At 41.2% G+C, this 27,686-nt stretch overlaps 2 protein-coding genes across 5 annotated transcripts in view; both read left to right on the top strand.

Annotated features, from left to right (window-relative positions):
• The window catches only part of PARP9 (poly(ADP-ribose) polymerase family member 9), a 32,663-nt gene extending 20,629 nt beyond the window's left edge, over positions 1-12,034 (top strand). For all 3 annotated transcript variants that reach the window (XM_029214360.1, XM_029214359.1, XM_029214361.1), the window contains 3 exons: positions 2,760-2,896; positions 3,512-3,686; positions 11,268-12,034. In XM_029214360.1, coding sequence (XP_029070193.1) covers positions 2,760-2,896; positions 3,512-3,686; positions 11,268-11,638 — 683 coding nt within the window. In that variant the 3' untranslated portion in view covers positions 11,639-12,034. The remainder of the gene's footprint in view (positions 1-2,759; positions 2,897-3,511; positions 3,687-11,267) is intronic.
• A 12,641-nt stretch (positions 12,035-24,675) lies between these two features.
• KPNA1 (karyopherin subunit alpha 1) overlaps positions 24,676-27,686 on the top strand; it is a 67,924-nt gene continuing 64,913 nt past the window's right edge. Inside the window, exon 1 of one of the 2 annotated variants that reach the window (XM_029214010.1) lies at positions 24,676-24,862. The gene's annotated coding sequence lies outside the window, so the exon portion shown is untranslated. The remainder of the gene's footprint in view (positions 24,863-27,686) is intronic. The other variant, XM_029214011.1, reaches the window with a different exon arrangement.

Here is a 27,686-nt window from a genome sequence, read left to right as displayed (position 1 = left end):
ATGAACAGGAAGGTGAGAGTGCTCTGGAAACAACTAGGTGAGGCACCTAACCCAGACTTGGGAGGTAAGGGGAAAGCTTCTCAGGGGATGTGTCACAAATGGAGAAGTGAAGAATAGGTAGGAGTTAGTAAGGCAAAGAAAGAAACTTTCAAGAAATCAGACCATAGCTGGGCCTAGGTTATGCAAGACTTTATGAATCACATGAAAGTATTCAGAGTTTTTCTTGAAACAAATGGAGAGCCTTGAATGACTTTAAGCAAAGACAAGGTCAGACTTGTATTTTAGAAAGATCACTGGTTGTAACATGGAGAGTGACTTTAGTGCAAAAATTCAGATGTAAAACTTCAGAGAACATCTTATTTTCACCATGTATTTGTAAAAATAGTTCAGGCAGATATGGTCGAAGTGAGTGGGAGTTTGCAATAAATGTTGTATCCATAGTCCACAGAAAACCCAATGTCAAAAAACATGGACAAAAATAATACTCAAGAATGAGACCCAAGATTATGATTTCTACTTAGCTCTTAAAACATAGTGAATGTGGGTCTTTAAACTGACATTGACACTTCTCAAGAGAACAAGGTAGAAAATAACACTGATGTCCTGTAATGCTTGTGGCATTACTTTAACTGCATTCGTCAAGTTGGCCCATTCTCCTAGCTGTTGGCAATTTAGTCATGTTAAGTCCCTTGCTCTGCTGCAAGGTGGCATCTTTTGGCAGTTGATGACTAAGCATATTATTCTACAGCAGCGTTTCAGAGGTTCATAGAGACTCACCCCCTCTTAATCAGGTTAAGATCTACATTAACAAAATGAATAATTTTTTTTTTTTTTTTTTTGCGGTATGCGGGCCTCTCACTGTTGTGGCCTCTCCCGTCGCGGAGCACAGGCTCCGGATGCGCAGGCTCAGCGGCCATGGTTCACGGGCCTAGCCGCTCCGCGGCATGTGGGATCTTCCCGGACCGGGGCAGGAACCCGTATCCCCAGCATCGGCAGGCAGACTCTCAACCACTGCGCCACTGGGCAAACCCAAAATGGGTAATTTTGAAATGAGTTATTACTACAGGGAGCATCAGCTATCCACCAGAACAGTATGTTTTAAATAATAGAAGATAGGCATATGCTCCTCTTTTATGGTTCTCTTTTAATCCTTCCTGGTGAGTGTTTCTGATAGCAGGACTTCGTGGATCTTTGAGTTTCCGGTGCCCAGCTCAGTGCTTGGCATGTAGTAGGAGCTCAGTAAATGTTTGCTGAACTCAAGAGAACTGAACCCTTAAACTATACTTTATAAATGTGAGCTATTGCTCTCCAGATTTAATTTACAGTCTCTTTGAAATGTCTTGGCTTTGGTGTTCCTCTGCTATGGAGTTATGTTCCTCCCGCTTTCCTGCTTTCTGGATTTACAACTTGGCCCTCTATAAGTTTCTCTGAATTTAACATCTGCTTTTTGTGGTTGAATTGAGCCCACTCAATTAGATAATGTGCTAGGGATTAGGTCATTTTAGTATACTTGGTCTTAAGTCAAATGGAAAGTAAACTGAAAGAAAAGAAGCCTTTTTTGGTGTTTTCATATGTCCATCTGTGTATTTAGTCCAGTAAGGAGCTCCTTTGGGCAATAAAAGGTTGTCCCTTGAATGTAAAATAGGGAAGAAGTTAAGGAAGGAAAGAAGGAAGAAAGAGGGAAAAGGAAGGAAGGGAGGAAAGACATGACACCACAAACTATTAATCTCCAAATTTTGTTCTTCTTGGTTGGGTGGCCTATGAATAACATATATACTAAATATTCTGCCTCGCCCCTTACAGAAAGCACTGGTGAAAGCCAGGTTTATAATCTTGGATCTGTACTTATTAGCTTTGTGATATTGAGCAAGTCACTTAACTTCTCTGAGTTTCAATGTCCCTATTTGTAAAACTGTGTTAATTATTTCAGTGGTGGTTTGTAATACCCAAATGAGGTAGAGATACAAAACTGTTTCGAAAACTTTGAGGTATTACATAAATGTCATACCGTTTTCCATCACCCCTTAACATTTTCTTATGCTTATGTTTTTTGTTGATTGGCATCCTGGCTAGAAATACAAACATTTCCTATTAGCAATACAACTATATATCATCATTACAGCATTGATGGGGGGAGTATATATTAATGCTCTTTTTTCTCTTATCCCCTCAGCTTCGTAATCCAAATCATCTGAGGACAAATTTATTTATTTATTTATTCATTCATTCTGTGGGAGATTCTGCCTCCCATGGGATGTAACGTTTTTTCTTGAGCTCAATTATTTTATTTATTTATTTATTTATTTGCCCGCACCCCGCGGCATCTGGAACTTCCTGGACCAGGGATCAAACCTGAGCCCCCTGCAGTGGAAGTGTGGAGTCTTAACCACTGGACCACCAAGGAAGTCCTGAGGACAAATTTATTAACCCCCTATTTTATCCTATGACTTCTCATGGTATTATAGCTGTCCTTGCATGTCCTAAACATATGAGGCATACAAGTTAAACTGCTTATATATTCCTCCAAATTTTTATAATTTGTTTCATTTAATTTCTGTTTATTTATTTATTTACTTATTTGGCCATGGGGCACGGCTTGCAGGATCTTAGTTCCGCGACCAGGGATCGAACGCAGGCCCCGGCAGTGAAAGCACTGAGTCCTAACCACTGGACCGCCAGGGAATTCCCTCATTTAATTTCCTTACAAACCTTTCCCTCTCACGAGCACTGAGACAAAGTTTTATGTTACTCATTTTCAGGGCAGCAGATTGATCAGCAACCAGAAAACCAGAATCCAATGAAGGAAAATACATTTTTGAAATGCCTGAAGCTTTCAACTCGAGAAATTCAGGATCAAAAGAAACAGTTTGAAGACTGTGGTTTGTGGGTTATAAAGGTATACTTAATTAAGGGAGGAATTTGACTTATCTGCTCTCACTTGGTTCTACAGCCAAAAGAAGAACTCCCCTGCTAATGTCTCTAAGCTAGCTGCTCAACGACCTGGAATCCTAGGAATTAGTCTGAAAGGAGGGCAGGGATGGGCAGGTATGAGAGATATAATTGGAATCAAGTGGTAGAAATGATGTCAGGATGTACAGAAGCATAGACCCAAGACTCAGAGATAAGCTATCTGCCTGTCTTGAAGCAAAATAAAAGAAACGCAATAGCATTTATCACACTTATAATTATTTACCTATTTTTAGCTCTCACTAAACTATGAGCTTTAACAGGGCAAAGACTGTGTCTGCAGTTGACCATTTCATTACCAGCAATCACATAGTGATTGCTCAGGGAATTTTTATCGAAGTAGGGACAGGGAATTTTGAAGAGATAGAAGTCAAAATAGGAGAGGGTTGGGGCCAGGAGAGACTCTTAGCAACTTTATATGAAAAGCAAATCACATGCAAAGTAATATGCACATAAGTGCCTTTATTTTTGAAGCAGAGTAGCAGGCAATTTAAGTAGCAGTTCTCCAGTTTCTTTTTCAGTTTTTCATTTCCTTGGGCTGTAGGTGGAGAAGATAGACAATGCACTTCTCATGGCTGCCTTCCAAAGAAGGAAGAAAATGATGGAAGAGAGAACCCATGGGAAACCTGTGAGCCACAGGTTGTTTCAGCAAGTCCCACACCAGTTCTGCAAAATGGTATGCAGAGTCGGCTTTCACAGAACGTACTCCGTGCCCTGCGGTAGGTGTCAGTCCCTCATAATCGGGGTTACTCTATGCGGGAATTGGTGAGCAGACATCAGCAGATGACTCACCACTAACAGCATTTGTTGCTTTGGTAAGGGGCTCATTTACAACTGGGATTTAGTGGTAAAGTTATCTGGAAAGGGTCATATTTAAAATTTTTCCTTCACGTATACTGTGGCTGGTGGCTTTTATGTTGATGAAATTGTTTGCAGTAAGAGCTACAGTTCACACGGTTTTTCCCCTTTCTGTGTCTGTGTCCTATCTGCAGAGAGCACCCTGGAGCTTTTTTTTTTTCTTATCTCAACGAAATTATTATCAACGCTACCAAACAATCTTCCTCCCTTAATTAAAAGAGTATTTTCCTGAATATAATAAAGTTGGTCCTTTCTCTCTCTTTTTTTTTTTTGCGGTACGCGGGCCTCTCACTGTTGTGGCCTCTCCCGTTGCGGAGCACAGGCTCCGGACACGCAGGCTCAGCGGCCATGGCTCAAGGGCCCAGCCGCTCCGCGGCATGTGGGATCTTCCCGGACCGGGGCACGAACCCACATCCCCTGCATCGGCACACGGACTCTCAACCACTGCGCCACCAGGGAAGCTCTGGTCTTTTCTCTTCCATCCTCTTCATTTCCAGTAGCTGCCAGTGAATGAATTAGGCATCACCTTAGTTATGGGGGTTCTACGTGTAGTAGCTTCTATGTCTCAGTTGTACAAAAATATTTCATACTTTACTGCTATATTTTCTCTTCTAAATCTCTCCATAAGAAGCTAAGAAGTTTAGTAATCATCATGGAGGATACTAGCGAGGCAGCTTGATTTTGCCTGGTCCATTAAATATGTCACTTTTGATCTTCACCTTTCAAATACATAGCATGATCCTTCCTGCAGAGCCTACTCCAAGGCTTGATTTCTGGAAAGCAAAGGTTCTGGAAATGATCTCTTTGCCCCAGAGAAAACATAAGCAATACCCAGGGTAAAAATTGGACCTGAACAATTTTTCACCTGGGGGTAAAAATTGATAAATGAATCCCCACCAAGATGTCTTGGAGTGTAACCAGGAAAGTGATGATCAGTATGATCCTTTCACTGGCAAAATCTTAAAAATTCACGACTTCCATTTGCTCCTAAACCCATTGTAGCTGGCATCTCTGCACTCCACCCCTGCCCCTCCTATTTTGACTTAAACTACTCTAAGAACATCACAATCCTCATATTTTTCAAATCCAGCGAGTGCCCTCTTTTCAGTTCTGTGGTAGACACTGCTAATTGCCTACCCAACATCTGTGCACATTATTTCTTCCCCAAGTAGCTAAGACACACACCATCCTCCCAAGGAAGACTGTCACAAAGTCTCATCTTAGCTTATCATCAGCCTCAAGTCCAGACAGTACTTTCTTAAAGCTTAAAGGCAAGGTAATTTTCCTAATACATTCGTTACACAACGATATGAGAGGGAGCAGGAAAACCGCAATAAAAACTCCCAGTTCGAAAGGGGAGAAAGGAAAACACACAAGTCACTGGTCTATACCACTAACCATGTGCTGCTGGACCGGTATAGTATTCTATTCTGGGAGTGGAGTAAGACATTTGTTTTGCACTCTGGGAAAAATCTTCCTTACGTATTGCCGCCCTTGGTCATTTCTAGGTGAACTGCCTACCAGGGGTCTATGGATTGCCCTAGGGATCTAGAATGCTCCCAGGCTATGGATAGCTGGACTTACAGTTTTTTTCAGCCATACGATTCCTTTAAAAACTAAGCAGCATGAGGCCTGTTTGTTTCTGGTCAAGTTTGTGTCTTTTTAACCCAGCCAAATATCTTGTCTCCATCTAGTCTTTAAGCCTCAAAATTCTTCTGGTCTTTTACCTACTGGCCTCTGTGCTCTGCCCACTTCCCTAGCCATTAGCTCAACAGCTACTGCCTTGAGGGAATTCAGGCAATTCAGACTCAGTGGGGAGATAATACTCATAACGTGACCTGTGCCGATGTGTCTGGTGAGAACGTTTAACTGAACGTGACTGAGAAACCCTGGAGACATCAGTTTTGTCACCACTGAGCAACTCATTTTTTTTAACCTAGTTTTCATTTGGAGTGTAAAGGCTCCTGGCTTTTTCACACCTGCATGGTTCCAAATTATGGGACTCTCAGTAAACTTAGATGCCATGTGTTGGTAGAGGGGGCTTCTATTAACAAAGCTTTATTTATTTTTTTCTATCTTTCTTGCATTCTAGCCAGTTCTATTCTGAATTCATCTCTTGCTTGTAAGACTTGGATGAATGCAGCAAGAATGTTCCTGCGTGCTTGCAGTTTCTTTATTGGATTCATTCATTCATTCCATAAGTATTTATTGAAAACCATTCTAAGAGTCAGGCCCTGTGCTAGGTGGGAGGGATACAACGGTGAAACAAAATAGAGTTCCTGCCCTTATAATTTAAATCTAGTGAGTCCATCTGTTGTCCTTTTTTTAAATATTGGTATTTTCTGGAGTTCTGAAGGAACCTTCGCTCTTTTTCCTCTACAATGTCCCCCTGCGTGATTATACCTATTCCCATGACTTCAACTCCTACCTCTATGGTGATGACTTGCAAATTTGTAACTCTAACCCCCTACGTTTCTCCGGACCCGCAGGCCCATATTTCTGTCTTTTGGACATCTCTACCTAGATGTCCCATAGCCACCGCAAACTGAACGCTTTTCTTGGCTATACTTTTCCTTAAGAAAGGGGCTCCCCCCACCCCACCCCCCATACTCCCTAAACTGGCTAATACCCCCATCCATCTACCAGGTCTCCTAGGCTGGAAACTTTATCATCCTCCATTCCTTCCTTTCTCTCACTCTCATATTGAGGCAGTCATGCAGTTCTAGTGATTCTCAATAAAATTTTCAGTCCAGACTTACCTCTCTGTTCCTACTGCTTTAGTTCATCTTCCCCTAAGCCTAGACCATTACCTGGTCCTTTCCTTGCCTCAAAACCATCTGACCTGTCCTTTACTCTGCTACCAGAATTAGCATGCTAAAAAATTACACGCCCGTTTAACATCTACATTTTTAGTTGCCTACAAGGTAAAAAACCCAAACTCCTTAGCAGAGCATTTAGGGCCTTGGACCCATGTTATTTCACCAGCTTATCGCTTACTATATTCCTCAACACACTAGCTGTGAACTTCTTAGACCTTCCTAAATACGTGCTGTATGCTTTCATGCCTCTGTGCCTTTCCATGTGGAATGGCTTCTGTCCTCACCCTTTCTAGTCCTGCGAACTCCTCTTCCTTCTTCAAGATATAGTTCAAATGGCATCTCCTGTTTGACACCTTCTGCAGCTCCTGCAGGCCCAGCAAGTTGCTTCCCTGTGTGCTCCTGTACTTCATTGCTTTGTTACATCTGTAAATCTAACAAGTACAAAAATTTACAGTCCCACACATCTCAGGTGTGGGACTTGTTTTCTTTATGGTTCTATAACTGAACTTTAGCTTTCATGCGCCCATGTCCACAGATATGGAAAACTCCATCCTGACAGTTCAGGATGAACTCAGTCATTTTCAGAGTTTTCTTAGTCCATTTGGGTTGGCTTTTAAAAAATATTTATTTATTGAGCTGCATCAGGTCTTAGTTGCGACATGTGGGATCTTTTAGTTGCAGCATGCGAACTCTTAGTTGTGGCATGTGGGATCTAGTTCCCTGACCAGGGATTGAACCCAGGCCCCCTGCATTGGGAGCACGGAGTCCTAGCTGCTGGACCACCAGGGAAGTCCCCATTTGGTGTTTAAACTCAGTTCCTGCAAGGCTTTGCCCTTTCTTCTCCTAATATCCTTGAGATTGCTCTAGATGGTGGGCAGGCATTGTGGGGAGGGTGGTCTAGCTTATGGCCCCCCATCTGTCCTCTGCCCCCAGTGTCCTCTGGTAGGTAAGCCACCCTGGGCTTTGGTCATTAGCACCTTCCCAGACTTAAATTTCCAATGCCCTTTGCTCTTAAGTAGTGTCTACACAGGCTGCTCTGTTTTTCATGCCGGGGGAAATCGTTTCCCGGCCAGGTCTGTGGGCCTCCTGCAGCACAGGAAACTTTTGAGTGTGCTCATCCTCCAAGCTGAAATGCGGGTTCTTGCGGGGGGCTGTCCTCACCTGTTCTGGACATCTTCCCAGCCATTGCTACTTTCCACTCAAGTGCCAGGCTGGGTGAGGGGCTGCACTCAGCGGGGTCAGGCAATGGTCCCTTCTGCTGTGGAAGTCCCCCCAGTTTCTCTGAGATTTCTATTATTCTGCTCCATCTTGGCTCCCAGGGCTCTTTCAAGGGAGTGAGGCAGTAAAGTGAGCAAGTTCTCAGAGTCCGCAAGAGTTCTAGTCATGTCCTCTCTGATTCTTCTCTTACTACCAGGTAGAAGGAAAAACTTTTATCTTTCTTTTTTAAATTAACTTATTTATTTATTTAGTCTTGGCTGAGTTGGGTCTTTGTTGCTGCGTGCAGGCTTTCTCTAGTTGCAGCGAGCAGGGGCTACTCTTTGTTGTGGCGTGCAGGCTTCTCATTGCGGTGGCTTCTCTTGTTGCGGAGCACTGGCTCTAGGCGTGCGGGCTTCAGTAGTTGTGGCACGTGGGCTCAGTAGTTGTGGCTCGCGGGCTCTGGAGCACAGGCTCAGTAGTTGTGGTGCAGTCTTAGTTGCTCCACAGCATGTGGGATCGTCCCGGACCAGGGCTCGAACCCGTGTCCCCTGCACTGGCAGGCGGATTCTTAACCACTGCGCCACCAGGGAAGCCCAAAACTTTTATCTTGAAGTAAGAAGACTGCTTTAGAATATCTTGTATTATTTCCTCTCTCATATATGGTATAAACTCCATGCTCTAAATTCTTCAGGCTTTTAGCCTTTTGGTTCAAAAAAACCTCCTTTTTCTCTCTCAGAAAACCTAACTCTGAAAGCCAGACTTTTATGACTATATTCTCTGCTTGATTAAAAATAATTTTGTCATTTATGTATACATACATGTATATATCATATATATGTATATTCAATTGAATTTGTTCTAAATTTTATTCTTTTTGCCTCTGAGGTGATAAGTAGCAAGAACTCAATGGGTAGAGGAACGAGGAGCAAGAAGAAACCCCCAAAAAAGAAATCTTTGAATTTTATCTCAAAATATTTTCTTGCCACATAAAATTGTACTGTATTTTATCTGTTTACATGTGGGGAGTTCTCTTTGTGAACATGTCTTAGCCACTTTTGAAGCTCAAGTCCATCATGGTAGCCACTGGCCACATGTGGATATTGAGCACTTAAAATGTGGTTAATCTGAATTGAGATGTGCTGTAAGTGTCAAATACATACTGGATTTTAAAGACCACTGCCAAAGAAAAGAATGTAAAATATCTCAGTAATTTTTATGTTGATTACATGTTGAAATGATAACATTTTAGATATAATAGGTTAAAAAATATACTATTAATTTTACCTTTTTTAATGCAGTGACTAGAAAATTTAAAATTACATATGTGGCTTCCATTACATTTCTTTTTTTTTTTTTTTTTTTTTTTTTGCGGTACGTGGGCCTCTCACTGTTGTGGCCTCTCCCCTTGCGGAGCACAGGCTCCGGACGCGCAGGCTCAGCGGCCGTGGCTCACGGGCCCAGCCACTCCGCGGCATGTGGGATCTTCCCAGACCGGGGCATGAACCCATGTCCCCTGCATCGGCAGGCAGACTTTCAACCACTGCGCCACCAGGGAAGCCCTCCATTACACTTCTATTGTTCAGTGCTGCTCTAGAACCTGAAACAGTGTTTGGTTATGTCCCAAGTAAATGTAAAGAAAGAGAGAGGGAAGAATGGAAGGGAAGGAGGGAGAGAGAATATGGCTTCAAAGAAGTTTTCAGTTTTTTCCCCCTCTAAGTAGGGATAGAGAGGGCATTAAGCAGGGATTATTACCTTGAGGACCAGAGTTTGGTCCTCAGCTTCCTGAGAGTTCTTAATATTCCAGAGAAGAGAAGACAGATGACAAGCATATATATCAGTGTGGAGAATATTCATTTCCAGTGGTTGGAATAGGGCACATCCTCCTTGTATCACAGTATTAAGGATGCCTGATGAATGGAAAACTTCCTGGTGAGCATGGACCTAGATCAAAAGCATGTAGAAATTCTCTGTGGGCTATTTTGCCAGGCTCATGCTCTGGCCCCAGCCTTCATGCTGCTTCTCAGTGGTTCCCTGCACCCCACTGACCTGCTCTGGGACTGGCCCCAAGCCTGATAGCCATTCTCAGTGTCCATGGCCCCACTGATGCCACCCCCAAACCAGGACCTGTCTATGTGTATGGATGCAGAGTTCCCACGTTACAGGCCACTGTGGGCTGGGGTGTAGGGAGGGGAGAACATGGACCAGAGCCCAGACTGTTCTAGGCTCAGTCCAGCCTTAGGAGTCTTTCTGTGACAGGGTTCATTCAGTAACTGCCTCAGGGCTTGGTCTGAATTCAGGCTGAAGGGTTGGGATGTGACGGGGTCAGCCTCCAACTGTGGCTGAGGTTCAGGGAGCTGGACACACCTTTTCTTTCTCTAATATTCAGCCATGCTCTCTAACAGACGGGCAGGGTTTTAGCACCCCGCATTGTGCTCAGGACACTTGCTCATACCCAGTAAAGTGACTTCAAGCCTCAGATCTAGAGAGGTTTCTGTTCCTCGCTGGGGTGTGTCTCAAGGGCCAGAACTAATGGGGCAGGTGAATGATTATATGGAGTGATTTCAGGGACACCAGGGAAGCTGCTAGGACCCTCCAAATGCTCCTTCCATCTGTCTGGTCAATACTGACATCCCTCAGTTAGAGATTCATCTATTTGGATTAGCTTTTGGAACGGAAAAATCCCTAGACTAAGCGCCAGTAGATGAGGAACCAAGTCTCATCTTTGCCTCCTATTTGAGGTTGGTATTACCACACCTATCCCTGCCCCACAGTAGAGAATATCCCTCTAGTAACCAGATGTCTGTGTCCCCAAAATCCAGAGTGTCTCCTCCTGAACAATGTAGCCTGCACACTAACGTTACTTCATATGCTCAGCATTCCCCTTATTTTGACATATTTTTCGTGTAATGCTGTCCATGAATTTGGAAGACACTTTGCCTTTCTTACATGCTTTTTTCACTAGCTCTAAAGAGTTCTAGACATATCCTTATTTGTAGCTTGTAGATGTCAGGCCATGTTCTAATAGAAACAGAACCTTCCCTACATTATGCTGTCTTTATTAGCTGCTCAGCTGGTAAGTTGACTTAAGTCATACTCTCACTGAACCTCAGATTTTTCATGCTATATGGAGATCCTACCCAAATCACGTATTAATTGAAGATAATCAATGTAAAAATGCTTTGTAAATCATAGACTCCTCTATAAACTCTAATGGTATATTAAGATGTAAGCTATCATTATTTTCGTGATATTAGTGTTAATTTGCCCCAAGTGAACAACTTTGGGTGTCTTTGCTACAGACACAGGGACTTGAGAGCAGGAAGTGGTGATTATTTGGAGGACTAAGGAGTGAATACATTTTAGTACCCAAATAGGCAATGTGATTTGTCAGATCATAATAATCTTTAATTTTTTTTCTCTTATCAGACCCAAAATATGGAGCTGGAATATACTTCACCAAGAACCTCAAAAACATAGCACACCAGATCAAGAAAACATCTGCCACAGATAAGCTGATCTATGTGTTTGAGGCTGAAGTACTCACAGGCTCCTTCTGCAAGGGTCATCAGTTAAATATTGTTCCCCCACCATTGCATCCTGGAGCTGTAGATTGCCATGACAGTGTGGTTGACAATGTTTCCAGCCCTGAAACCTTTGTCATTTTTAGTGACACACAGGCTGTGCCCCAGTATTTGTGGACTTGCATCCAAAATCATGTACAGGATTACTCAGGACAAATGATGCTGTCTCCACAGCAGCCTTGGAGGAAACTCTCAAGTGGCAGCTCTGTTGATTAACTTCCACATCATTTTAACAACAGGTATGACCTTCCTTTGGAGGAACTAACCAAATAATGACCATCAGTGACTCAAAGAGTGGTTTGAATATGTCAAATAAACTATCATCTTAGTGCCTTCATCTTTGTCTTCCTCTCTTGGGGTTGGGGTGGGTAGATAACAACTATAACACTCTTAGGACCTCTCCCTCTCCTTCAAGTTGTCCTTTTATCTTCTTTACCATAGGCAATAGCAAAAATGTTTTACATGTAATGAAGAGATTTTCCAGTATACAATCCAATCCTTTTATTTTGTAAAATGATGATAGTGTAACATATTAAGACGGCAAGATGATTTTAGATTTTCCAGAGAATCTTATAAAGTGCTTTATATATCAAAATAAATCACCTTTGTCAAAGTAACTGGCTCTGAAAATTATGTGTAAAATGAACTTATTTGCAGTGGAAGGACACCAGACGGCCAATATTCTACTGCTACCCCTTTTGGATTCAGCTATTTCAAGTAATGCCACTCAGGCACCATGAGGCTAAATTATTAATTCACCAAATATATCTTGGTCACCAGATGTACGTATTTCAGTCACTTTCTCAGTGCTGGGGCTACGATGCTGGACAAGACAAATGTCTTCCTAAATCTTTCAGCCGAAATAATCAGAAAGGCAGCTATGGACAACTTAACAAGTGTGACTCGGTATAACAAAAGAGAAATTACAGATTCTTTGGAAAAATTTAAGGAGGAGAAGGATAAATTAATCTGGGGTTGGGAGGAAGTCCTTTAAAAAAAAAGTGAAATTCAAGTTGAGACCCGAAGAATTTTTAAGATAGGCGAATTAGGAACGCAGCACATTGGGAACACAGTTGGAAGAGTATTCTGTGCAGAGAGCTCTTAAAAAGGCTGAATCTACTGTGACTGTGGCCATATTTGACTTCAGATTTCTGCAATGTAGTGGCCAGCTAATCTCAGCTTGCATCTCTTTCCTATTCTGAAATCAATATCTCTCTATACTTCCAAACTTCCCTGACCTTCACATCCTCAACCTCTTGTCTAGAATACTTCCTTCTCCTCATCTTACCTTAGCCAGCATTCTTCATCTTAAAAGAAGCATGTTTATTGTCTCATATGTTACTGCCCTTGAATATGGGCAAGAGGAGTCCCGCCCTGGACTTCTGGTTTGAGAGGGTCTCACTCTCAACCTTCCTCTGGCCATGCCCATCTCCACAAGGTGAGGAATGCACAAGGTCAAGAGAATGTGTCCATTTGGAACCTGTGCACCTCACTTCTAAGCCACCCACTAGGTACCTGGAACTCTAACTTCCCACCTACACAGCTTCAAGTCTACTTCCAGGACTCTTCCTTGGGTCTCTCTCCCAAGGGTAGACTATGCCACAGTCTGCATCAAGAATGGCCACGGAGTAAGTGTTTTCAGGGATGGAGCTTGGACATGAGGGCTGAGGTGTTCACACGCCTGTGCATGAGGCTGTGGTATAGAGTTGAGGGTGAGAGGACTGATTTGAAAGATCTAGCATATGTTTAATAGAGATGTCAAAAGATAATGGAGGAGAGGCCGTGTTCACAAGGGTAAGAAAAGAAACAACCCATACCAAGAAACATAATGAAACTGTAGGCCACCAAAGAGGTGATCTTAAAAGCAGGCCGAGGGAACAGTCAAGCTATCTACAAAAGAATGACAATTAGACTGACAACATATTTCTTGTTGTAGGCAGTATAATGTCCTCTCTCTTCTCATTGCAAAGATGTCCACACCTTAACCTCCTGATCTGTGAATATATTACCTTACATGGCAAAAGGCATTTTGCAGATGTGATTAAAGGTACCCTTCAGGGTCAGGGGAAGGGATAGTTAGGGAGTTTGGGGTCGACATATACACACTGCTATATTTAAGATGGATAACCAACAAGGACGTACTGTATAGCACAGGGAATTCTGCTCAATGTTATGTGGCAGCTTGGATGGGAGGGGAGTTTGGGGGAGAATGGATACATGTATATGTATGGCTGAGTCACTTTGCTGTGCACCTGAAACTATCACAACATTGTTAATTGGCTATACTTCAATATAAAATAAAAATAAAGTTACCCTTCAGATTAACCAGGATTATCCAGGTCAGCCCAATCTAATCACATAAGAGATGGCAGCATGAGAAAAATTTGATGCCCTGTGCTTGTTCTGAGATGCAAGGACCAGTGAGAAGCTTCTAGGAGCTAAGGATAGCCTCTGACAACCAGTGAAGAAAGTGAGAAATCAGTTCTTTAACTGCATGGAACTGAATTCTACCAACACCTGGAGTGAATAAGGAAATGGACTCAAAAGCTTCCAGAAAGGAGTGAAGCCTGCCAACACTTTGATTTTAGCCCAGTGAGACCTATGCCTGACTTCTGACCTATAGAACTGTGAGACAGTATAGTTGTGCTTTTATAAGTCACTAAAGTTGTGGTAATTCGTTATGGCAGTAATAGAAAACTAATACTGAAGCCTGAAGGCATTTGCATAATATATTCAAAGGGCTGAGAAAAATGAACTGTTAAGCTAGAATTCTGTAATTAGCTAAGCTTTTATTTTGCCTTAATTCTTTTTTTTTCTTTCTTTTTTTTTTTTGCGGTACGCGGGCCTCTCACTGTTGTGGTCTCTCCTGTTGCGGAGCACAGGCTCCAGAGGCGCAGGCTCAGCAGCCATGGCTCACGGGCCCAGCCACTCCGCGGCATGTGGGATCTTCCTGGACTGGGGCATGAACCCGTGTCCCCTGCATTGGCAGGCGGACTCTCAACCACTGTGCCACCAGGGAAGCCCTTGCCTTAATTCTTGAATAAAGACACTCTCAGACCACTGAAGACTGAATTTACCAACAAAAGATAAACTCTTACTTAAGGAATTTAAAATTTAAAGGATATAATTCAGGGAGGAGGGAAAAAACAAAGAAAAATCTAAGCTTCAAGAAGTCATGGTAAACAAAAAAATGGTAAGTGTGTAAATGGTAAACAATCACTGTCTTTATAAACAACTAATAATTTGTGGAATAAAATAAGACTGAAATAAAATACTGAAAAAATGAACCATGTAAAATGTTGGATTAATGAATATAGTTAAATAGTTAAAGGGATTTAAAGTCCTTGTGTCATTCAAGAGATTAGCATTATTAAGGGAAGCCACTAAAAGAAGAGAAGTAAAGTACCTAACTTCTAAATAGTAGACCAAAAATTTAAAAATGAAAAAAAAAAAAAGAATTAAAAAATCCAAAAAAGGCAAATCAGGGAAGACGGAAAAAAAGAATCAGAGGGAAAAAAAGTGAGACAACACAAAATGGAAGAAATAGTTCCAAATACGTAAGTGATCATAATATGTGTAATTTGAACTAAACTTGCTAGTTGAGTCACAGATAGATTGGATTTTAAAAATCCAACTACAGAGCACCTAAATACATACAGCAAATACTAACAGACATAAAGGGAGAAATTGACAGTAGTACAATAACAGTAGGGGACTTTTAACACCCTACTTACATCACTGGACAGATCATCCAGACAGAAAATCAATAAGGAAACATTGGCCTTAATTGACACATTAGACAAAATGGAATTAATAGATATATATAGAACATTCCATCCAAAAGCAGCAGACTATACATTCTTTTCAAGTGTACATGGAACATTCTCCAGGATAGATCATGTGCTAGGCCATGAAACAAGTCTCAGTAAATTTAAGAAGATTGAAATCATACTGAGCACCTTTTCCAACCAAAATGGTATGAGACTAGAAGTCAATTACAAGGAAAAAACTGCCAAGAACACAAACATATCGAGGCTAAATAATAGGCTACTAAACAACCAGTAGGTCACTGAAGAAATCAAAGAGGAAATTTTAAAATGCCTGGAGACAGATGAAAATGAAAACGATCCAAAATCTATGGGACACAGCAAAAGCAGTTCTAAAAGGGAAGTTTATAGTGATACAAGCCTACCTCAGTAAACAAGAAAAATCTCAAACAATCTAAACTTACACCTAAAGGAATTAGAAAAATAAGAACAAACAAATCCCAAAGTTTAACCTTAAGTTAAAGAATGTTATTAGGGATAAATGACTACTCAATAACAAAAGATTCAATTAACTGGGGATAGATATAATGATAGGCATATAATGATGGTAATTGAGGTAATAACATAGCCTCACACTATATAAAGCAAAAACTGACAGAATTACTGGCAAAACTGACAAATCCACTATCTTAGAGATTTAACACAGCTCTCTCAGGACCTAGTAGACACTCAGTTAAAAAAAATAGCAAGACTATAGAGGATTTGAAGAACACAGTTTTAACCTAATGAACATATACAGAACCCTCCACCCAGCAATTAGAGAATATATATTCTTCTCAAGTATACACAGAACAATTATACATATTGACCATATTCTAAGTTCAACAGTTTTAAGATATTTTCTATTGGACTGTGTTCTCTGACCATAATCCATCATGTAATTAACTTAGAAATCAATAAAAAAAACAATAGCTTAAAAATAAATACATTTGGAAATAAGATATACACTTCAAAATAACATCTCATGGGTCATGAAAACTTAACAGAAATTGGAAAATATTTAGAACTGAACGTTAATGAAAATATTACTAATACAATTTTTGACATAAAACTAAAATAGTACTTAAGTTATAGAACCTTAAAGCTTATATTAAGAAAATCTATAGGCATAAATTAATCAGTTAAGTAACCAATTTAAGGTAAGAAAAGAAAATCAGGGGCTTCCCTCATGGCACAGTGGTTAAGAATCCACCTGCCAATGCAGGGGACATGGGTTTGAGCCCTGGTCTGGGAAGACCCCACATGCAGCAGAGCAACTAAGCCTGTGCACCACAACTACTGAGCCTGTGTGCCACAACTACTGAAGCCCATGTGCCTACAGCCTGTGCTCTGCAACAAGAGAAGCCTTGACAATGAGAAGCCTGTGCACTGCAACAAAGAGTAGCCCCCGCTCGCTGCAACTAGAGAAAGCCCACAAGCAGCAACAAAGACCCAACACAGCCAAAAATAAATAAATAAAATAAATAAATTTTTAAAAAATTAAAAAAAAAGAAAATCAAAATAAACTTGAATAAAAACAGAAAATAAATAAAAACATACAACAGAGAAAAGTAATAAAGTCAATAGCAGTTTCTTTGCAAAAATTTAAAAAAATAGACAAAACAATTTAATGCTAATACATTGAAAATTTAGACAAAATATAGATTTTCTTAGAAAAAACAACTTACCAAAATTGACTGAAGAACTAGAAATCCTGAATTTTCTAGTATCTATTAAATAAGTTGAATTAGTAATTAAAATTTTTCCTAACAAGTAAACAAGTAAATACAACAGGCTAAATGATTTAACTAGTGAGTTCTCCCAAATCTTCAAAGAACAGATAATTCCAATCTTCTGGAATTATAAACATAAAATCTTCTAGAGAACAGAAATAGGGAACCCTCCCCAACAAATTTTTCAGAGCTAGTTTAACTTTGATACCAAAAATAGACAACAGTACAAGATAGGAAAAGTACAGACTGCTTCATTTACGTTAATAGATGCACAAATTCTCATCAAAGTATTAATAAATGTAATTCAGCTCTTTATAAATAAATCATGGTCAAGTTGGGTTTATCTCAGAAGTGCAAAGATAGTTTAACTTTAGAAAACCTAAAATGTAACTTACCATAGAAATATAGTAAAGGGTATGCACATTTCAATATATAGAGAGAAATCATTTGGTAAAGAATTCATAAAAGGATATCTACCAAAAACCTAGAGCAAGGATCGTATTTCATGGTAAAACATTAGAGTGATTCCCTACAAAATCAGGAATGAGACACTGGATGCTTCCTATCACCTTCAGCAGTGCATTAGAGCTCCTGTCAAACACATTAAAGAACAAACAAAAAACACTAAAAATGGAGAAACAAAAATGTCATTAAATCACAGAAAATATGATTGTCTGTAGAAAATCCAAGAAAATCTGGAGACAAATTATTAGAATTAATAAAAGCACTCTGCAAGATTCTAAATAGAAATTTATATAAGTCAATTTCATTTCTATGCATGAAAAACAATAAATGTAAAGGCTTTTTTTTTAACCAATATAATAGCAACAGCAAAAAATAAGGTAACTAGAATTAAATTTAACAAAAGATGTACAAAAACTTCCTGAAAAAAATTACAAAACGTCATTGAAAAGTATTAGAGAAGACCTAAATAACTGGAGAGATATACTATATCCTCACTGAGAGGAAGACAATATAATAGCAATGTCTGTTCTCCAAAAATTAATCTTATCAATTCAATATAATTTCAATCAAAATCAGAGATTTTCTTCATAGAAACTGATGGAGTAATTATAAAACATATCAAACAAAAAGGCCCAAGAAGAACCAAAGCAATCTGAAGAAGAAAAACAAAGTGAAAGTGACTTGACCTACAACATATTATGACTTATTATACAATTACAGTAATTAAGATGTGTTATTGGTGTAGGGATAGACAAACAGACCAACTGAATAGAATAGAAAGCTCCAAAACAGACCTGTGCCTATATGGAAACTTGAGAATATATGTATCTCGAATATATATATCAAATATATATGTATTGAATACCCCCCAAAATACATAAATTTATATAATACATTTATATATTTGTATAGTTGCGATATATATCTCTCAAGTTTATATATTATATATACTATATAAATTTTATAAATATATAAAAAATTCTGCAAATTTATGATGCACTTTTTCACATTGCAGGTTTTACGGTGTCAATACTTTTATGATACATTAAAATATTTTCAGTAAATATTTGCAATTAGAAGCTAAGTACCATTTAGAAATCAGAATTTATGTGGTAAAGAATACAATTGATTTCTTATTCAAGTTTCCATGTTCAAGTCTAAACTATTTGTTTCTTGCATTTTTGCTCACTGGTTCTTTTTATTTTCTGAGTATCATGTGACTATAGGCATACTTTTCTCAATATGGAGCCCTGAGTGTGTATATGTATATGAATGACAGAGGTAAAATTGCAGATCACTGGGAAAACAATGGACCAACCTCAGCAAGTGGTCTTGGACAACTGATTAAGGAAATGGAAAACAGCACATTAGGATCATGGCCTAGGGAGGGTTCCCTAGATGCAGAGCCTGAGATGGGGATTCTTGTTCAAGTGACTTATTGGGAGAGTGCTCTCATGAATGTGGGAATAAAAGAAACAGTCTAAGGCAGGGGTGTCTTACAGTGCTGTCTCAGTTGAAGACTAGCTTTAGTCTGATTACATGGGGAGGCTCTAGAGCACACATAGTACCATTAGAGTAAGTTGAACACTGTAGCAATGGTTGGCCTTTTTTTACTCTGATGTCAGTTATTGGCTGAGGTTTGTCCCTGGGGAAAGGAGTGGGAACCTTCTAGCAAGCTGGCTCCTGTTAGCCCTGCAATTCGTCAGAGAAGGGGGCAGCTGAAAGTTATCAGCCAGCACTCACAGCAAGTAGGGGAATGGGTGTACTGGCCAGATGAATGGAATACATTTGACCAGTACAGGTGGGAAAGAGGGACAAACTGTTCTGATTTGCCTGACCTTCTGGGTTTTAGCACTGAAATTCCTACATCCTGGGAAACCTCCCAGGACACACAAAAAAATCCTGATCGGGCTTCCCTGGTGGCGCAGTGGTTGAGAGTCCGCCTGCCGATGCAGGGGACGCGGGTTTGTGCCCCTGTCCGGGAAGATCCCACATGCCACGGAGCGCCTGGGCCCGTGAGCCATGGCCGCTAAGCCTGCGCGTCCGGAGCCTGTGCTCCGCAAGGGGAGAGGCCACAACAGTGAGAGGCCCGCGTATGGCAAAAAACTAAAAAAAATAAAAACATCCTGATCTTTTATGATCGGTGTGGGAAGTTGGGGGAAAAGTACGAAACCATATATCCCCAAAAATAGAGGCTGAAAGCAACACTGCTTATTGTGTCAAATGGATACAGCACAGATTATTCGACTTCTATAGTCTCTGTCGTTGTTTTTTTCCCCCTGATTTACAGTTCACAGTAATGATCATCCATTGTTGCATCATTCTGAGGGATGCGACCAAAGTGTGCAGTTTAAGTGCACTGTAATCATAAACATTAGCAATACATCTTTGGCTTTGCCTATGGACTAACCATTGTGCCTCATACAAGTTAAATTTTTTAACATTATGAGTGTGATGATCATGTTTTATAAGAGAGTGATTATAATACCAGCAACAGCATGATGACATCACTGAAAGAAAGCTCAACGACTGTGTAAGAGTAATTACATATGGAAGGACAATGTAACTGATTATGAAGGTAAATAACAGAAACAGAGCATACTGTGCAATATGCAGAAAAGAGTTTGGGACGTGTATGGCGGAGAAGGGGATGTAAAAGCACATATGGAGACTGAAGTTTACAAGTCCAGGATGAGACAGATAGGTACTTCAAAATCAATCAAAAGTTTGTTTAATTTCTCCCAAAGACACCAACGCTCAGTTGAAAATAGTGGCTGCTGAATTAGCTTGGGCGTATCACATGAATCAATATGCATTATTGTATCGTGCCTTTCATTGCTCTACGGAACGGAGTAAGGTTTTATTTCCTGATTCAGAAAATGTCTCCCCTAGCTCTTAAGGTAATTTTACTTGAAAAATGGAGTTTCAAATTGTCTTCTTGATGTCTAAGATTTTAATGAAACCACAAACACATAAAACAAAGTGTGTTATATCTGTCCAAAGACAAAGTAGACTTGGCTTATTCATTTGCTTTCAGGGCAAATGTTAATTTTGACAAATTCTATTCAGTCTCTAAACTTTTTACCAAAGAGAATGAAACGATCTCATCGGCTAAACATCTTATACAGAACACTGTTTAAAGAGGGGTGTGGTTTGCTTACCTGCGATACAGAAGTTTTCATAATGAAAGTGTCTGGGCATTTCAGCTTCCTCAAAATGTGCGGAAGCATTTAACGACATTTTTGACTATAGAAACGGCAGGAGACAGCTTCCTTAAACATGTACCTACAAGATGGCGATCATTGTTGCCAGCCATAGAAAAGACGTTATAATGTCAGCCTGCCATAAAATCATATTTTCAAAGCGTGGAACAAGAAGAATGTCCTGCTCCAATTTGGCAATACATTGAGGATGAGAACGGAGAGAAGAATTACAGTGAAACAGAAATAAACATGCTGGTTCTCCAAAACTGTCTGATAATCCTTGAAGAGGTCATAAGAAGTCTAGAAAAGGATGAACCATCTGAATCTCAATTATTCAGTGTTATATGCAGGTTGCGACAAAAACTTCAAACAGAAAAAAAAAGACTAATTTTTGGAAATAAGACTTTCAGAACTTTAAAAAAAATGTCCCTAGAAAAAAGTAACCAAATTAAACAGGACTTTCTGAATTTCTTCACTAAAACTGTAAATTTATTTGAAATCTAACTTCAATTTCACAAGTTCAAATTACCTCTATGCTTTAAAACCATTTTTTCTGGGGAAGAGAGGTTTAACTTATGATAACATACAATGTGCTTCAGAATGTTTTAAAAACAATGGGAAAAAAAAAACAACAATGGGCATTTTAGATATAGAAATGGTTAATTTATAGATGCAAAGGACCTGATTGACAAACAGTTGGTTTACCAAAGCAAGTCTGTAGATACAAAATGGGTGGACATTTTGGAGAACCAGAAACAAATTCCTACAAGTTTAAAAACCTGCTGCACTAGTAATTAAAATCCTAACTGTTCTATGCTCAAACACTTTTGTAGAGGGAATGTTTAGCTTGATGTCATCTGTGCCAACAAGAATCAGTGCAATGCAGGCAGAGGAACAGAGCTGCAAGTCAAAACTAATTTTATATTTGGCTGTATTTGGTTTTACCATTACATAAAAGAAAAGATGTCCTAAAGGCTCCAGGCAGTTCAGAGAAATATTGATGAAAAAGGAAACAAAAAGAATAAAAAATATCCCACTCTATCACGGGACAGAAACACATCATTTCTTAAAACTGTAATAGGAGTAATATCTGTTTAACAAGTTCTACTGTATATATACTCTCCTTCATAAAATTCCTACATTTATGTATCTTAATATAGAATATAGAATAATATAGCCTACAAAATTTGGATATGTGATAAAGAGTTTAAGAAAGAGTTAAAATAAGTTGCTGAACCAGAGGACAGGAAGAAACATAAAAATATTATGCTGTATAGCACAGGGAGATCAGCTCGGTGCTTTGTGACCACCTAGAGGGGTGGGATAGGGAGAGTGGGAGGGAGACGCAAGAGGGAGGAGATATGGGGATGTATGTATATGTATAGCTGATTCACTTTGTTATACACAGAAACTAACATTGTAAAGCAATTATACTCCAATAAAGATGTTTAAAATATATATATATATTATGCTATAAAAGGTTGTATTTTCCTCACAAATTATTTTCTTAATTAGTCCTTCTATTAATTATTATTAGTTGCCACTTTTAATGAGTCCTATTGCTATTTTAAGTAATAGCATTTATGCAACAGAAAAAAATACAATGGAATATATCATTGCAAGTAAAAACTTATTTTTCGTGTGTTTATGTTAATATATGTGTCTAATTATTATGTATTTTCACACCCATCCATTTGGCAAAAATAAAAAAGACATTTCCAAATGTTAGCAAGGTTGTTTAGAAAAGAAAACCTTTTCAGCTGCTTGTGGAGCATAAGCTGGCACAACCACTCTGTGAAATAATCTGGCAATATCTAGCATATTACTTTTCCATCGCTGTGGAACAAAATACCAGAAACCTAGTGTCTTAAAACACATTTATTATCTCACAGTTTCTGTGGGCCAGGATTACGGGCACAGCTGAGCTGGTTCCTCTGCTCAGGGTCTCACAAAGCTGCAATCAAGGTGTAAGTCACGTTGTCTTCTCATCTGGAGGCTTCACTGGGGAAGAATCCACTTCCAAGCTGTCTCAGGTTGTTGGCAGAATTCATTTCCTTGTGGTTGTAGGGCTGAGGGCCCTGGCTTGCTTACTGGCTGTCAGCTGGAGGCTGCACCCAGGTGCTAGAAACCATCTGCAGTTCCCTGCCACGTGGCCCTCTCCATAGGCAGTTCTCAACATGAAAGCTCGCTTCTTCAAGGCCAGCAGGAGAGTGTCGAGCTCTGGTCTGCTAAGACAGAGACTTATAATGAAATGTAATCATCCTTGCCATATTCTATTGGCCAGAAGTAAGTCAAAGCTCCCACCCACACTCAAGAGGTAGGGTAACAGCAAGGGGCAAAGATCACGGGGGCCATCTGAGAATTCTGCCTGTCACATCTCGTAAGGTTAAAGATGCAATGTCTTAGGATCTAGCAGTTTCCCTGTACACACAAAGACATGTACAAGAATGTTCACAGCAGTGTTGTTTGTAATAGCAAAACTACTGTTCTATAATTTAAAATTAAAAATAAATTTTAATACAAAAAGATATAGTCAGAGAGACATTAGCTAACAAAACATCATGTATGGTATGATAACATTTTTGTAAAAGTAATGTATATATAGGAATTCTGCTTCAGCAATGGGCTACTGTTGTTGTCTTGAACAAATCCTCCCACCACAGAGAACAGCTGGACAAAATATAAAAAACATTAAGGCACTGAAGAGCTACCACAGCAGTGAGAATCTGTGGATCCAAGATCTGGAAGAAAAGAAAGGGAACCCATGAGAGGTGAGCCTGATGTTTGCTGTTACTTTTCCACTTGAAGTGATTGCTAATTCTGAAAGCAGTGGCTGAAAAACTGAGTAGAGCTTTTGACTGTCTCATGGGGCTGAAGAGGTTGGGTCAAGGAAGAGAGGCCCTCGTAAATACCCCAGACTTTTGGTCCAGACCCTCACGGGATACTCTAACTAGGAGTAAGAGTGAACTAGAAAGAAACTAGTTTTCACAAACACTAAAGTCCAGCTCTGAATAATATCAGCTCCTGATTGGAATAAAGTGATCTGTCCTCAGCTTAGCTGCGGTCACACACACTTGCCTCCAAGTCTCTCACTTAGAACACATTCCCTTTCCCCAGTGCCCTTGCTCAAACTCAGCTCATCCTAGAAAACACACCGTTAGTGGGGAATACTGACGTGGCAGAAAGAGATCCAGGACAAATGAACATCGCATAGCCTAGGATTCAGGCAGTAAGGTCCTCTCTCCCACACTTATGTTACAGAGCTACCCCATTTCTTTCACCTTGCTTCTCCGTGGGTGTTTAGATTGATTTGATAAACCAGGTCGCATGTGAGACTGTATTCTGTGACCTTTGCTTGGCTGGCTTCAGTCTTTCTTCTTTTGAAGCCACTGCTCAAAAACAATTCGATTAAGCTCAAAGAGAATTCCATCAGATTTAACAGTAACAACTATTTGTCCCAAATTTTCGTTTGAGAGCATTTATTGAGTAAAGCAAGCATTTGTGTTTCATTTAATTTCTTAATGATTTTTGATACTGCTTATATACATTATCAGGCAAGGGGGACGGGAGAGAACTAAAAAAGGAAATACCCATACGTTTCTCAAACATGCTGCATGTGAATGCCTTAAACATGAAGCGCGGACTTATAACTCTTTTCTAGTAATCCCTCAGGCTTCATTCATTCCATTATTTACTCAGTAAACGTGTATTAGGTAACAAGCCTGTCAGAGGCTATAGACAGAGGTGAGCAAGGATCGATCCGCCCTGGAAGAGCTTCGAAGACAAGTTTGTAGACATAACTTTGCAATTCAGCCTAAGTAGTACCATTTCATCGCCACTCCAGAATGACTCTCCAACGTTCGCCACTAACTGCGAACCTTGTCAACCAGACCTCCTTCCCGACTCCAGACTCTCCACTGGTTCCCGGCTAACCGCTGGCGCTTCGCGAGGACGGTTGGAAGACTACATCTCCCGGCAGCCTCTGCAGCAGGGTGGTGGAGAGGCGCGCGCAGGCGCGCGGGCCGGCCCCCGCGCGCAGGCGTACTGCGAACGCCGGCTGAGCTGGGTCTCGCTGTGCTGGGTGCGCGGCGGTGTCGGCGAGCGAGGCCTGGTGAGCACCGCCGAGGCGCGAGCTGGGTCTTCGAGGTTGTGTGCGGGAGAGGCACGGCAGGCGAGCGAGCGAGCCAGAGGCTCACCCCAGCAGTGGCACCGGGATCGGCTGCCTTGAGCTTGGTGAGTGCGGGGCCCAGGCGGCCCCCCGGCCCCTCCCCCTCCCGCCGGGGACTCCGGCGGATCCGGTTGTGTGCGGGGGAGGCCCCGCGGTGAGGGCGGGCCGCCGGCAGTGCTCGAGCTCGGGTTCCTGGGCCTGGGCGCTCGCTGCGCGTCCGTGCGTCACGGGCCAGGCAGTCCCAACGGCCGCGCGGCCCGCTGAGAGGACGGTGGGGGTGGGGAGCACTGGTTCGCCATCGGGAACGCCGGTGGAGGCGAGGCGAGGCGGGGCGAGGCGGCTCGGCAGCGGAGCTGGAAGCAGCGTCGGGGACTGCGGGGCGCCGAGGCAGCGGGACGGAGAGGAGCGAGTGCGGAGCCAGCGCCGCGGCCCGGCGCGAGCGAGCTGGGGGCGTGGGTGGGCCGCACGGAGTGCGGCGACTGAGGCAGGAAAGAGCAAGGGGTGGGGGGCGTGTAAAAATCATAATCGAGGCCGGAGGGGACCGTCTCGGGAATTCACAAGTTAGAGCCGGAGCCGGTGGTTTGGAAGCGGGGGGGGGGGGGGGGCGGGCGCGGTGCGGGTGGAGACAGACGGAGGACTGCAGTTTACAGATGTCATAACAACATGGGCCTGAAGCGTCTGACAGGGGTGTGGTAATTATAGGAATGACAGAACTTCGTCTGCACACAGCGTGTGTCAGTGGTGATGCAAGGGAAGCGGCGAGGTATTCGATTAAGCTCAAAATGGGAGGATGAAACTGAAGGATGACTGGAGTCTGGGAAGTCGTCATGAAGGAATGTTTTAGGTTTGAATGGAAGTTATATGTAATGTTCCACTTTTAAGCTCATGATGTCAAAATAGTTAATTTTTTAAGGTTTAAATTCAGAATAAACAGTTGGGAAGTATTTTTTTCTAAAACATACTATTAAATAACGTTTCTACCTTTTTCAAGCCTTTTTTCGTTTAGTGAGCACTGCCTTAAAAACCCCTATTTCTTCGCAGTAGATGAGTGATTCCCCCCCCCCCCCCCCCCCCCCCCCCCCCCGCACGTTGCTTCAAGGCTCATTCTTGACATTGTTTTTTTCTTAACTTGTTCTTGTGTTTGTGATATTTTGAAAGTAATTCACAAGCTAGTCCCCCTCCGTTTTAAAGATTGAAGAGATGAAATTTTAACTTTTCAAAGCAAATGGAGAATGAACTCTATTGTACTTTTACTGAAGCAATTTATTCTTGGAAGGCACTTTTATGTGTAATACCGGATTTTAAGGTGGAGAACATGAGGAAAGGTAAAGGAATTAACATTTATTGAGCTCCTTTCCAGATACTGTGCTAAATACTTTTTGTACAGTAAAACGTTAATGCTTACAGTAACTCTGAAGTATGTTATTTTTTCCTTTTCTGCAGATTAAAGCTTCGAGGGTCAGAGAAGTTAGGTAACTTACCTAAGGTATTCCAGCTCTTGTTAGAACCAGCCTTAGAACCAGAATCACTGCTAATTTAGGAGTTATTTCTCCTCTCCTTGCATACTTCTTGGTTGCGTTTTCTTTATTTGGTCCATTAATTCAGCGAATACTTGGAGTGTTCATAGGCCCTGAGACTGGGGATGTAGATATGATCAAGACACTGTTCTTTTTTTTTTAAACATCTTTATTGGAATATAATTGCTTTACAATGGTGTGTTAGTTTCTGCTGTATAACAAAGTGAATCAGCTATACATATACACATATCCCCACATCTCCTCCCTCTTGCATCTCTCTCCCACCCTCCCTATCCCACCCCTCTAGGTGGTCACAAAGCACAGAGCTGATCTCCCTGTGCTGTGCAGCTGCTTCCCACTAGCGATCGTTTTTACATTTGGTAGTGTATATATGTCCATGCCACTCTCTCACTTCGTCCCAGCTTACCCTTCCCCCCTCCCCGTGTCCTCAAGTCCATTCTCTAAGTCTGCGTCTTTATTCCTGTCCTGCCCCTAGAAGACACTGTTCTTGTGTCATGGAATTTATAGTGTTGCAGGGAAGACTAACAAATAATGAGTAAAAATATTGACTGCATGACATGTTATCAGTCAAAATTGAGCAGAAACTGTACTAAATAGCAAAGGAAGTTCAAATGGAATCAGACAACATAAGCCTTGAGGAGTTTACTGTTGAATTAATGATAAAGTCTTGATGATTTATGATTTAGTGTTTTTAAGTCTTGTCAGATTGTTTCTAGAAGTATGTATGCTTTGTATAAAATCAACTAAGACTTTTGGCCATGGAAGTAAAGGTGACTGACCTAGTGATGATAAAGATAATTCCCTGTTAATCTCTTTGTTTTAAGGTTTCTGTACTTTGCAAGGTATTCTGAATTCAGCCATAATAGTGGAAGAAAACATTGGAAATGGTAAACAATTCAATTAGCTGATTGGGGGCTGACTTGCCTCTATTCTTGCTGCAGTGAGCAGGAGGTGGCCCCAGGATAGTGAGGGACCAGATCGGACCTTCATTAGGAAATTTTAAGTCCTTGCAGTGAAAGAGCAGGGATGAAGACTCGTGGAACGTACAGGTTTTTTTGTTTTTGTTTTGCGGTACGCGGGCCTCTCACTGTTGTGGCCTCTCCCGCTGTGGAGCACAGGCTCCGGACGCACAGGCTCAGCGGCCATGGCTCACGGGCCCAGCCGCTCCGCGGCATGTGGGATCTTCCTGGACCGGGGCACGAACCCGTGTCCCTGGCATCAGCAGGTGGACTCTCAACCACTGCGCCACCAGGGAAGCCCCCATACAGTTGTTTGTTTGTTTGTTTGTTTTTAAAGATGATAACGACCCTACATGACAGACCTTAGTGACAAAATGGTTCTGATCTAGTGT

The sequence above is a fragment of the Monodon monoceros genome, unplaced genomic scaffold (assembly GCF_005190385.1).
Source record: "Monodon monoceros isolate NGI ecotype Baffin Bay Population unplaced genomic scaffold, NGI_Narwhal_1 Super_Scaffold_11, whole genome shotgun sequence".
Taxonomy (NCBI): Eukaryota; Metazoa; Chordata; class Mammalia; order Artiodactyla; family Monodontidae; genus Monodon; species Monodon monoceros.
This window is presented reverse-complemented; position numbering and strand designations above follow the sequence as displayed.